General features: G+C 33.4%; 1 protein-coding gene across 1 annotated transcript in view; it reads left to right on the plus strand.

Moving 5' to 3' along the window:
• The first annotated feature begins 2,849 nt into the window (after nucleotides 1-2,849).
• gab3 (GRB2 associated binding protein 3) overlaps nucleotides 2,850-14,530 on the plus strand; it is a 42,191-nt gene continuing 30,510 nt past the window's right edge. Inside the window, exon 1 of the mRNA XM_022684991.2 lies at nucleotides 2,850-3,270. Coding sequence (XP_022540712.2) covers nucleotides 3,187-3,270 — 84 coding nt within the window. The 5' untranslated portion in view covers nucleotides 2,850-3,186. The remainder of the gene's footprint in view (nucleotides 3,271-14,530) is intronic.

Consider the following 14,530-nt stretch of genomic DNA (forward strand, 5'->3'; position numbering starts at 1 on the left):
TCGCGATGGTAGAGCCCCGAAGTACCGCGAGATTTTGAAATGCATTGATGTAAACAAACCCTCAAGTCTGATTTACTCTCGTTAACCCCTTAACATGCCGGCGTTTTTGTCAAATTTCTGCCTGATATTACACAGCTATATCTTCACTCTTAAACGTGATTTTGTGTTTTAGTCAGGAGAAGAAATATAATCCAGTTAAGTGAACTTACCGGCCAGGACAACTCAATAAAATGAGTTCAGAGAACTTCAATCTGAAAACTTAAAAATGTTTGTTGAGCCAATGAACAAACGTGATTTCAACCAACTTCTGGTATACTATACGTGTCAATGCTCTTTTATCAGCGTTTATATATGTTTAGGAAAGGGACAAGGTTTGCTGCCTCTGATTAGCCATAGGCTCATGAAAATTCATGAGCTATAAAATGAAGTATATTCTGAGAAGTGTTTTTGATAAAGGTGATTTACAGGGGAAAAAAACAATAAAATAATTTTGACTAGTGGAACAAAACATGTTAAAAACGGCTTTTTACCCAATTGTTTCACAGTCAGTGACATAGAATGCAGTCTGGAGTAGTGAAAAGGAAATGTGGGGAAACCTCCACAAAATATTACATACTACAATGAAGTCTGTAGGGATTTTATCCACAAAAAAGAGCCGATAAACACAAATTGCAATGTTGATCAAAGTAAAAATGCATACCACAAAATATTTAAATATGTACATGGAGTTTTTTCCCTAACATATGAACCTAAGCCCCACTGAGAGAAAAAAGTGATGAAAAGTAATATAATTTCCAAAGAAATCTCAAGAAACATCCAGGATTTGATGTGGTTTATTACTGTAGGACACGGGGTAACCAAACATTTCTTAATTAAAAGGAATATATATAAATGTGGACACAAGTGGACCATATATAAATAATAATAATAATAATAATAATAATAATAATAATAATTATAATAATAATAACCAACTTATAATAGCTGAGTTTAGTCTAATGTCATTGGCAGCTTATTTTCCATTGGCCTCTGTCACAATCTATTTGCATACTTGGTATAAATGATAACTTGACTGAGTTAAGTTGAATGAACTTAACATGTTATGTATTTACAACTTAACTGAGCCAAAGCAAAATGATAACTTTTGAAGTTAAGCCAATGAATTTTTTTTAGCAGTATTAAGGATTTCCCTTTGAGCATTACATATAAAATTTTCATGTTTGATAAAAAACATTATTAAAAATATTAGCTGTAAAAGTAATTGAAAAGATTTTAAATTATTTGTCAAGTGAATATAAGAATTATGAATGAAAATCACAAAATTGGCACCTTCCTGAACTTTTAACATTTTTAAATAAATATTTCCCTAAATATGAATTAATCATTTCATGTCCTCCAAACATTTCATTTTGTTACAATTGTCTTCTTTTTATGTCTATTTCAAACATGCAGAATTTGGGGTTGATTCCTCTCAAAACTGATATTATTATTATAAATAATTATAATTATTATCTTAATCATTATAAATTATCAAGAGTACAGAGTGAACATGCAGCTTCTCCAAGTGGTCTGTGGGAGAATCCCTACAAAGCTCACAAAGTTTTAGAATATAAATAACTCATTTTACTGCAGAAATAAAGGGTTTTGTATCTACACTTGTATATTACCAGCTTTTTTTCTTTACATTAAGAACTAGGTAAGACTCAAATTAATTTAGAGACTAAACTATTACAAAGTACAAATGAGATGTTGTTTTGCAATATTTAAATAATTGAACAGATAACTTCATTATCACAGTTTGAATGTATTCCTCTGTTTTACCTTTTTATTACTGTGTTGTAAATAGCTTTGGCGACTAGAGGGCGACAAAACCAGCTAATTCTCGAGTTTGAATGCTTATTGTTATTTCTAAACTGTCACTGGCTTTAAATGAGCTAGTGGGGGTATTTAATTTATTTTTCGATGTAATTAACATTTGTTAAAGACTTTCAAATTATTATTATTATTATTATTATTATTATTATTATTATTATTATTATTATTATTATATATATTTTTAGTAGTAGTAGTAGCATTGGTTGTATTACTTGTAGTAATGGTAGTTGTATATTTATTGGTATATTTTATCATTAGTGTAGTAGTCTAGTTGAATGTAATTATTCATACTAATAGTAGCTCTAGTACTAGTAGTAAGAGTAATAGTGTAATAATAATATGATTATTCTTAACATAAGCTGCAGTAGTAAAATAGTCGCAATAGAAGTGCTAGGGGTATAGCACTATTTAATGCTTAATGGTTGTAGCAATAATGGTAGTACTATTACACTAGTAGTAGTAGTAGAATAGTATTTTTAAAACGAGTACTAGTACAATTGTATTATTATTATTATTATTAGTAGTAGTAGTAGTAGTATTAGTAGTAGTAGTAGTAGTAGTTACAGTAGTAGTAGTATAATAGTATTTTACAACTATTATTATTAGTAGTACTAGTACAATTGTACTATTATTATTATTATTATTATTAGTAGTAGTAGTAGTAGTAGAATAGTATTAGTAGTAGAAGTATTAATACAATTGTTACTTATGGTAGTAGCACTACACTAGCTGTAGTAGTAATAGTAGTATGACATATGTCATATAAAGCACAGTTCCCATCTCCTTCTCTGAGTAACAGATGGCCCAGTAAACCATTAAAAGTGGCTTCGCAGCATTTTCCAGACAGACACACACATATACACTCACACACACACACAGGGTCATGTGCTACTGTGTCACACTAATAGGAGGGTCATCTCTTCCCAACCAACCACCCACCCACACACACATACACACACACAAAGAAGGAAAAAAGAACATACACACACACTCAACACTGCATGCAAATACGTACATGTCCTCTCTATCTCTCTTTCCAATTCATTTACAAGAAAGCTTAGAAAAACACACACACACACTCTCTCCCACTCCTCTGGCTCTTCTGGAGAACTATATCTATCTTTCTTTGCCTCATCCCTTTCCCCTCCCCTCTCTCTCTCTCTCTCTCTCTCTCTCTCTCTCTGATCAGTGCTAGCTAGTTAGTTCCTCATCTAGACGCTGGAGGCTTCACACAGGATTTGCTCTGTGTTCAGTCTACACACACACACACACACACACACACACACAGAGAGAACACATACACAGAGACACATGGACACAGACATGAGCTCAGGGGACGTGGTGTGTACCGGATGGCTCGTCAAATCCCCGCCAGAGAAAAAGCTCAAGAGATACGTGAGTAAAAAAACTGTTGTGTTTAGTGTGTGTGTGTGTGTGTGTGTGTGTATGTGTGTGTGTGGTATGTGGGTGTTCCTGTAGATACATTCACTGTGTTAAGACAGATAAAGGCTTAATACCAACCACGCCGATGCATCACTCACTGACACGCTGAAGAAAAACCCTGTGCCCTGGTACCCTGAGTTTACTGGGTTTAGTGTGTGTATGGGTGTGCGCGTGCGTGCGCGCGCGAGTATGAGGCTAGCAGGTGCTGCAGTGCTGTATCAAACCATCATCAGCAGCTCACTGGCCTCTAAAAACACACCCGTCATGCCTTGCTTTTGATAGTTCAACTGTGTATGTGTGTGTGTTTGTGAATTCTGGATGCCCTAAAACTGTAACTAGCTAATTTATGTATTAATTATACTAATCAGTACTGACAAGCCTTCATTTATCCTATATTCAGTTCATCACATCACAGTCTCACACCACCTAAATCATTGTTGCCCTGCTGTGTTGTGGGTAAACATGTGCCTTAACCCTCTATGGCATAGTGTTGCCCTCAGACAACAAATCCAAATGGTTGGGTATTACCCCATACCTTAATTATATTTAAAAATATATAATGTTAAAAGGCATATCTACTTCAAATGCAATGAGTTGTACAATTGGTTCATAAATACAAATATGTATATGTGCAAGAATGTGTAAAAACATTTGGCTTCTTATATTCTTATTATATTTACTTACTAAAACAGTGTTTTTTTCATCTGTTGTCTTTGGGCAACATTATGCAGGTAGACCACTCCTAAAACATCTGATTAAAATAATCAGTTTCTTATCAAAAAAAAAAAATAGATTTGATAGAGGGACTAAAATGGTACTCCCATTTTAGTATGGATGTAGTCAGTTTTCCAAAACATGTGTGGTTTCTTTTTCCCTGAGGCTAATCCTGCTAACAAGTAATGGAAGATTCTCTGATTATACCCCACCAATTAGCTTTGTGCTAACTATAGCTACATGCCTAAAAAATCACACACTCTACTACCTAGACTGTGTGGAGTGGTTCAATCATCTCTCACATTCTGTGTGTGTGTGTCTGTGTTTCTCACACTGTATTCTGATAGCTATCTAGTTACCTTATCTAGCACTACATGGACAGGTAACTTGTCTTGTTTCCATTGTCCTGATCCTTTTGCTTGATAAAAGTGTTTGAAAAAAAAATAGAAATGTACAAATATGGGCTAAACTATCACAACATACTCCTACAACACACAACATTCTCCTAAATAGAACTACAAACTACTAAGTACAAGCTACATTTAACAGCATTTCATATCATTTTCAGGAATGTTCTTCAGTATTACATTGAATATTGAGCTCAGATGTTGTTTTCTGGTTTTGAATTGGTCTGTGAAGTATGCATTAGCGTGAAGTACTCCGCCGAAGCGTCTTCCTGGTCTTGTGATGTATTCATGAGCTGTTTTGGAATGAAATAGTGTTGGTGGTTCTAAGTATGTTGTAGGTGTTGCCCAACCAACAGCATGACAATCATAACAATATGTGACAGCAAAACAGGTCTGGAGTGTGTGTGTAGTCACTATGGTTGGACACACACGGCAAAGAACATGATTTGCAAACGAAATAATCTAGGTAATAATTTATGATGTAAAAATATTAGTAGATAATTTAACTTGTGTTTCATTTTTAGCTGGTTTCAAGCAAGTTAATTAGTAAATAAAAGTCTGCTTTTAAGACATGAACATTATTGTACTTCTTTCAAGATGACAATGACCGTGTTATACAGTTCTACAGTGAAATAATTACATCTAAGCAACAAAACATTGTATCATCATATTTATATAAATGTTTATGATACACAGTATTTAGAGAAGTTTTGAAATGCAGAGAACAGGCTTTAACTTTAGCTCTAGTTACTCCATAAGCAGTGGCAGGTTCTTAAAACTGCTATTTAACTACTTTCTAGTGCATAAAACAGTATTTATAATCCGTTTTGCTGCATATCATCCAGTTAAACATGGTTAATTACATAGTTTTAATTACACTAAGTGTCTGTAAAGAAATGTACAGTTGGGTCAGTGTTCTTAGGGCACTGATATCCTCAACTGGCTTTAAAAAGCATACTGTTAATTAGTGCTGGACAATATGGCCAACATTTATATCACTCTATATTTCATATTTTTAGATAATACGATATAATTTCGATATCGATATAAAGATAATCACACCCTGACACTGTCTGGCTATGGAAGCCTATAATGTTCTACAGTTTTATCTAAATGAATCCCTGTTTTTTAGTAACAGATCAATGTTTTGTGCTGGTTAGATTAGTAGCTTCTGTGGTTTGATATGATGTGTGGATTACGGCTCTAGTTTACTCGAGTCCTGTGAGTCATTACCCTCACAACATCGAAATGTAGCTTTTAGCCCAATGCTAGCTTGGTTATCAGACTGCTGGTGTCATTGGAAATGGCTAACGGCTAACATGGTGATGCTAACAGTAATTCTGAGCTAAATTAGTCGCTGTATTTTTAAAACAGTGTTTCTGTGCTGGCTAGATAGAGTAAGTTCCGCTATTTGATATGTATATTATATCTGTGCGCTACTCTGGTCTTCTGTTATTAATAGATAGATAGATAGACAGACAGACAGACACACTATTGATCCCAGAGGGAAAATCCTGAAATAATTTCAGAACACCAGCATGCAGTTGCCGGCTAAATGCGGCCATTGAGCGGATTCTGAGACTGAAATATCTGCACAATTATATCACATTATTAAAATATTTTCTATCATGATAAATTTATATTGAATTATTCTCCAGACCTGTTTTCAATGTGTTGAAAATATGTAATGATTGATAGTACCCATCTCAAGTGTAAATCCAGATTTTTTACAGACTGTGTTTTTTTCCATATTATTAATATAAAACTCTTATGTTTATTAAAAGGGGAATAACTAAAAAAATAAGGTATTCATAAAATCAAAAGACAGATGTTTTAGGGATAGTTGCATATATATATTTTTAGAAATGTGACAGACACATATATAAGCAGTTATTACTGGTGCTTTGATTGTTGAATGTGTCTGGGAGAGACTGGTTTTTACACTGCTATAACTGGCTCAAAAAGCATCTCAGATCACTGATGTGGTTTGCGTGATCATATTTGTATCTGTTTGAATTCTTCATGTGGCTTGGTCTTCAGATTCAGATATTATCCCGCTGCTTAAGATGCATGAAGTGAACAGGTAAAAATGGGGTGTAGTATTTTCAGTTGTTGTTTATTCCCTCAACTAATTGCAGAGCATGCAGCCGTGCACCCTCTTGACCTTAGCCTTTAAAGACTTTTAGAATATAGTTTATATATCTTAAGCATAACCCTTGATTACACAAAGTGTCTACCCAGTGCAATAGAATAGATTTTGTGCAATTTCAGCTTTATCGCTAGTTTGTGTAATTCTTAGTTGGGTTTTGATTTTAGTTCTATTTTTGTCAATTTATTCTGTGTTGTTTACTGTAAATGTGAGCTGGTTTTGCTAGCAGTGTTAACATTGGACAAAGCAACAATGATAGACTTAGACATAATTCAATTAGGTTCTCTATAAAACAACAATAGGTGTTTTTGGAAACATTACATACAAAACTTTGCATGGAATTCAGTAAAATTTGATTTGATAAACTAGTTCTAGTTTGGGCATTTCTAGTTGTATAGGCTTTAACTTTAGCTCTAGTTTGAGTATTTCTAGTTGTTCAGGCTTTACATTAGCTCTAGTTTGGGCATTTCTAGTTGTTTAGGTTTTAACTTTAGCACTAGTTTGAGTATTTCTAGTTGTTTAGGCTTTAACCTTAGCTCTAGTTTGGGTATTTCTAGTTGTTTAGGCTTTAACTTTAGCTCTAGTTTAAGTATTTTTAGTTGTTTAGGCTTTAACTTTAGCTCTAGTTTAAGTATTTCTAGTTGTTTAGGCTTTAACTTTAGCTCTAGTTTGGGTATTTCTAGTTGTTTAGGCTTTAACTTTAGCTCTAGTTTAAGTATTTTTAGTTGTTTAGGCTTTAACTTTAGCTCTAGTTTAAGTATTTCTAGTTGTTTAGGCTTTAACCTTAGCTCTAGTTTGGGTATTTCTAGTTGTTTAGGCTGTAACTTTAGCTCTAGTTTAAGTATTTTTAGTTGTTTAGGCTTTAACTTTAGCTCTAGTTTGGGTATTTCTAGTTGTTTAGGCTGTAACTTTAGCTCTAGTTTAAGTATTTTTAGTTGTTTAGGCTTTAACTTTAGCTCTAGTTTGAGTATTTCTAGTTGTGTAGGCTTTAACCTTAGCTCTACACTCTAAGAAATATAAGTACAGATTTGTACTTAAAAGAGTACAAAGCTTGTCGCTGGGGCTGTACCTTATATTGAGGTACAAAAAAGTACCTTTCAGTGAAAGTCCTTTTTTGTACCCATGGTTTTTGTGCCAGTTAAGATTATAAAGATTATAAACATTGTCATCAACTAAAAATGGCTCAAAAACTTGATGATACAAAATTGTCTGGCTTTCAAATAAAAAATGTGCAATTTAAATATATACTGTTCATTAGTACAGTGATGCAGAATACTGAATGTACCTTTTGGCTGGTTAAATGGTACAAATTTGTACTTATTGCTGTTAGAAATGACTTTGTACTTCAGAGGGAACAAATCTGACCCTGTAAAGACCAATATTGTACCTTTGAGGGTACAATTATAAAGAATGTACCTTCGAGTACAAAAAAGTACTCATATCGTACCTCTGTTTTTTAGAGTGTAGTTTAAGTATTTCTAGTTGTTTAGGCTTTAACTTTAGCTCTAGTTTGAGTATTTCTAGTTGTGTAGGCTTTAACCTTAGCTCTAGTTTAAGTATTTCTAGTTGTTTAGGCTTTAACCTTAGCTCTAGTTTGGGTATTTCTAGTTGTTTAGGCTTTAACTTTAGCTCTAGTTTAAGTATTTCTAGTTGTTTAGGCTTTAACCTTAGCTCTAGTTTGGGTATTTCTAGTTGTTTAGGCTGTAACTTTAGCTCTAGTTTAAGTATTTTTAGTTGTTTAGGCTTTAACTTTAGCTCTAGTTTGGGTATTTCTAGTTGTTTAGGCTGTAACTTTAGCTCTAGTTTAAGTATTTTAGTTGTTTAGGCTTAACTTTAGCTCTAGTTTAAGTATTTCTAGTTGTTTAGGCTTTAACGTTAGCTCTAGTTTGAGTATTTCTAGTTGTTTAGGCTTTAACTATAGCACTAGTTTGAATATTTGTGGTTGTTTTTGTTTAACCTTTAACTCTAGTTTAATTATTCCTAGACTGGGCTTTAGCCATAGTACAAAACTGTTGTTTGCCCTTGGTTTTATTTTTTATGTTTATTTCTAGGTTGAGATTTAGCTCTAGTTTTTGTATGTGTTTCTTGAGCTTTAGACCTAGTTTTGTAAATTTAGAGTTTGCTCGTTGAATCTGTATCTAGTGTCTGTATTTAAGAGTTGCATTTTAACTCTAGCTGTACTTTTTAAACTTTGTGTATTTTAGGTTGAGCTTTAAGTTTAGCTTTAATGTGTGTGTTTTTAGGCTGATATTTGATTTAAGCTTTAGTTTTTTTTATTTACGCTCTCGACTTAGATTTTAGATTTAAATTTGTATATTTCTAGGAAGCTCTATTTTGCATATTTGAAGGTTGAGCATTCACCTGTTCTCTTTGCATGTGTGATGTGTTTCTGTTTGATTCTATCTTTTGTGAGTTCCTGATGTTTTGCTGTCTGAATGTAGTGTCTAATACTGTTCCTGTTTTTTAATCCTGTTTTGGTGCTCGTTGCTGAGTCCTGCGGTGTTACAAAACTTAACTGGCTATTCATTCTTGGATTTATAAGCTATTACTGTAAATCATTTGTGTTTTAGGCATGACATTTTCCTGTATCCTGTTTTTTTCTTATTCTTAGTTTTTTTCTGTTGATGATTTCATCTTCCCCAAATTTGCTATGCTCTGGCACAGTTGTAATAGCAGTAGCAGTTGTAAAAAGGCTTTTAAATGAATATGTTTGACAGTGTTATTGTGCCAGTATGTTTGTGTCTCTGCCCTGAGCTGTGCTTTAATGTGTAATTAAGCTTAGCTATTTCACCAATGTTTGTTATTGTGTGTATTAGTGAACTGTGTCATCCTCCTGTGCTCTGCCAGGTGACACACTATTTGTGGTTTGTGCTGAGGGAAGGGTTTCAGTCTGCAATTGTGTGCATATGTGTGTGGTTATTGCCTTCTACAGAAATCTACTCTCCTTAGAAGCATTCTGTATTGAGACATAACATTGTGAAAGCAAGATTACACTAATTGTTTTGACCAAACAGAAGACGGTGTTTTGAAATCATGATGGAGTGCGAGTGAGAGATAGACAGCGAGAGAGTTGTGGATGTCTCATGTGCAAATGTATTTTTATTATGAATTTATATAATAATAATATAATAATATTATACATTTGAAGCGTTTTGGGAAATAAAATTGAAATACATGTTTTCTCAATAAATAAAACATCAGTGAAGAAAGTAACTGACTGAGAGTGACTGGTTGTGAAACATTCAGAATCTATACTGATGTGTATACAGTATATCGTCGCTGTCCTATAAAAACACTTATCTCCATTTTTGTTGATATTTAGTTTACTACATAATTTGAACAGACAAACTGTCCCTTACACTGTGCTAAAATTTCTTGACAAACTGACCAATAGAAATTCTTCAAAATTACCTGAAATAAACTCTTTTTATATTGATTTCCATTAAAAGTTTACAAGGTTTTTTCTCTCTCCTGTAAAGTTGCTGTTTTGGAGATAAGTGTTTTCATTAGACAGCGACGATATACAGAATAATTCTATGTGTACAGTAACTCACCCATCAATAACTTTATGTTTATTTAGGTTTATTCTGATGTTATATAGAATTTTACAGTAAACACTTTCACTGATCACTGACTTTATCCCTGCAGACACGTAACAGTATTAGACATCATTCTGACGTAGAATTTTTGTCATCTGATGTCATGACCAACATTAAACCTGAAATTAACGTCTATTGACGTTGGTGGCCAGCTGGGATGTTTATGTTTAAACACACTTACTGACTAGTGACTTGTGACATGAAGATGATGCTAATTAGAGCTGGGCGATATTTATAGACTTATATATTTTTTATGAATATACTGCCTTCAGTGAAACTGGACTAATTATGCTCTCTGTATTGACAAGTACATTTGTGTCAGTGTTCTTTGAGCACTGATGATATTCTCTATATGGTTAAATAATATATTTTCGATGCAATATAAATTTCTCACAATAAAATAAAACATTTATTGTTATATTGCCCATCTCATCTAATGCTAATATGTAGAACACTGCTTCACATAGACAGCATATATTTAAAAAAAATCTCGTACAGACTAATCAGACTCTGACACACTCACACACACTTATGGGTGTAGTGGTGAGACTTCAGCTGTTTTGTTGTGAGAAAAGGAAGGCAGGGGTGGCCCACCCAACATAAGATGCATTTTGAAAGTGTTGACCTGTGTGTGTGTGTGTGTGTGTGTGTGTTGGGGTGGGGGTGTATATATGTGTGTGTGTGTGCGCCTGTGTGTTTCTGTGAAATTTGGGCGTGTTTCAAAACATGGGAAGTACTCTGAGTGCCAGGCAGTTGGGGAGTGACCCAACTGGCAAAAGTGAGTTATTCTTACAGATGGCCAAACAGGCAAAAATGAGGCAAATTATAGAGAACAAAGTCATTACAGTATAATGTATACTGTATATGTATATACAGTATAGACTTGTTTATACACAGTGTAATACATATATGAAACATTATTACATGTTACTCTTTACATAACAAAATAACACTCGCTCATATTAGTAAGTGTACATACTAACTTGTAGTTTACTTACTTATTTATAATACATACAGGGCATATTACATATAGATATTTACATATAATACATATTTGACACTTTATTACATATAGACATGTTACATATGGGGCATTTTATTATTGTCCATAAATATTTACATCTAGTACATATTTGACAATAAATTACAAATAGACACGGACATATTACATATATATATTATTATAACATATGGGACTTAAATACAATGCTTACAGATTTATTTTGTTTTTGCTTTTTTGTCATACTTACATGTTTCTTATTATCAAATACAGTTTAATATCAGATAAAGATAACCTAAATAAAAAAGTAGTTTTTAAATGAGTATTTCATTTATTAAGGGAAAAACCTGACCCTATGTAAAAAAGCAATTGCCCCACATTAATTAAGTGTGATTAACCACATTTAGGAAAAAGCCCCATTTTCACTTTATGCCTAAATTTCCATTTGTTAACTCTGCCTCCACCATGTTCAAAAGATGATGGGGTATGCTTCAGGTAATAAACCATTACTTTCCTTCTTAATACTCAATTTAGTTTTGCTTTCATCTGACCAAAAAATCTTGTTACAGAACTAGGTACCGTATGCTTTTAGAGTCCAGTCTGATCTATCACAGTCTGATCCCAGTCTGATTTCAGTCTGATCTACCAGTCTGTTGGTGATATAATTTGCAACACAATACTCAAGGGGTTACAATTCAATATATCACAATATATTGGCACAAATCTTTACATGTTATCTAATAATTAAACATTGATGCTTTTACAGTGGTTTGCATCTTGGTTTGCATTTATGAAATTCTCTTTTGATTGTAGACTTTGCCAGTGATGTGTCTACCTCTACCAAGGTCTTTCCTTTAGCAAGGAAAAACTTTTCTTTGTCAAGGACATGACTCTGTGATCATCTGCTTGCGTCTTCCATGTCTTATCAGCTAATTTTGTGTTGCTGAGCTCACCAGTGCATTCCTCTTTTAAAGAATGAACCGGATTGTTGTTTTGTCCAATCCAAACTGTCTACTTTGTCTCTAATAGGATTGTGTTGTTTTTTCATCCTCTTTATAAACCCTTTTACCCTTGTCAGCATCTCTTCCGACAGAAAATTAAGAGCTACTACTAACAACTACTAATAGCAAGACCAAAACTAGAGCTAGAGTAAAGATCAAGCCTAGAAATATACAAAAACCTTAGCTAAAGTTAAAGATCTTATATTACATTAACAACTACCAAAAGTTAACCAAACAAATTATAATAAACTGCAGACCTTTCCTATCCATAATTTGTCAGAAAATAATGAAGGAACAGACCATAACAAGCTATTCAACTCCTAATCAGTAATTTGTGTAGCAGTGATTTATCTGGGACTGTTTTTAAAAAACATATTTTTAATTTACACAAATTAATCATTTTACCAGTTATGACTCCAGTGTCCTGCCATAGTTCACTATTTATACAGAGCCACATTTGTTCTGGGTTTTTTTGCAGTATCAGGTAAAACATGCTGTCAGGTATATTACTTTTTATTCATTTAAAATATGGATTAAATCTCATAACTAATTCTCACTCTCTTACACTACCCCCACCCCTCCTCTCTCTCTCTCTCTTTCTTCTCACTCTCTTTCTCTTTTCTCTACCTCTCTCAAACAAACACAAACTGCACTGTTGTAGTGGGAATTAAAGCTTCTAACCACTAAAATGAACTTTCTGTCTCAGTCATTGGCCAAATATAAAGGAAGAGTAAGCTGAATCTTTTACAACAGAGAGAATAAGATTCAATAATCTGATTCTTCCTTTTTTCATATTTTGCATTGATGTGACTTTTTTAAATTCCACAGGTACTTGAAAATAGTTCACAAAGGAGAATCTGTGTTCATGTGATTAGTTGTGATTAATCACAGCAAATTGTGTACTTAATTAGTTTTATTTTTATTTGATTAACAGCCCTACTATATACAGGACATATTATACAATAAAAAACTACATTTGGCAACCCCTGAGAAACCACCTGAGACATTATAGCAACCCTCTGGAATTCAGTAGCAACCATAACAAAAGTCTACCAGCCTATCATAGCAGTAACCTGGGATATTATGGCAATAACGTAGCAACAACATTAAGCAATGCTACATTTACATTTAGCAACCACTAAGCAATGCTATCACTATGAATGGAGAACACCAGAGCAACCACCTAGCAACACCATTGCAACCAACTCACAACCACTTAGCAACACCATAGCAAGCACTTAGCAACTCCACAGAAACCAGCTAGCAATAACCAGCAAGTACCTGGAATATCATAACAACAGTAAAGTATGTTTGTTTTTGTTGGGCAACGATTCATTTTTGTTTTAGGAAAAGCACTTTTTCAATTACTATATATAGATATGTGTGTTTGTGTGTGTGTATGTGTGTGTGTGTGTGTGTGTGTGTGTGTGTGTGTGTGTGTGTGTGTGTGTGTGTGTGTGTCTGGGCTGGTTTTCCAGACATGGATTAATGCCCAGTTTTTTACAGAATTGCATCATCTCTGGAGTTTCCCACACAACAAATACTAAAAGTTGCATCTGTGTCTGACAGCCTACTCTCATTTTAGCAGCTTTTTCATTGTATGTAATTGATCTGAATCATCATGGTTAGCTTTTGCTAATTCCCCATCAACCGCTATGAGTAAAAACTAGAGTAAAGTCAACATAATATGAACACTTTAACTTTAGCTCATCCTAGAAATACAAAAACTACAGCTACAGTTAAAGATCAGTGTGGATACACACAAACTAGAGCTAGAATTGTAGCTCAACCTAAAACAACACAAAAACTAGAATCAGAAGAACTAAAATCAAAGCTGAATCTAGAAATACAAAGACTAGAGCTAAAATTATAGCTCAACATAAATGTATATAAAGTAGAACTAATGTTAAAGCTCAGCCTAAATAAATATAAACAAGAACCAGAATTATAGCTCAACCTAGAATTACACAAATCAAATCTAGAATCAAAGCTGAATCTAGACATACACAGTCTAGAGCTAAAATTATTGCTTAAGCTAGACATACACAAACTAGAGCTAAGGTTAAAGATTAGTGGAAATACACAAGTTAGAACTAGAACTGTAGCTCAACCAAGAACAACACAAACTAAATCTAGAATCAAAGCTGAATCTAGACATACAAAGAGATAGCATTATAGCTCAACCTAGACATATACAAACTAGAGTTAATATTTAAGCTCAACCTAGAAATACACTAATCAAATTTTGAATTAAAGCTAAATCCAGAAATACAAAAACTATAGATAGAATTATAGCTCAACCTAGAAATTAACAAACTAAAGCTTAAGTTAAAGATCATTGT

Source organism: Astyanax mexicanus, chromosome 1, assembly GCF_023375975.1.
Source record: "Astyanax mexicanus isolate ESR-SI-001 chromosome 1, AstMex3_surface, whole genome shotgun sequence".
Taxonomy (NCBI): domain Eukaryota; kingdom Metazoa; phylum Chordata; class Actinopteri; order Characiformes; family Acestrorhamphidae; genus Astyanax; species Astyanax mexicanus.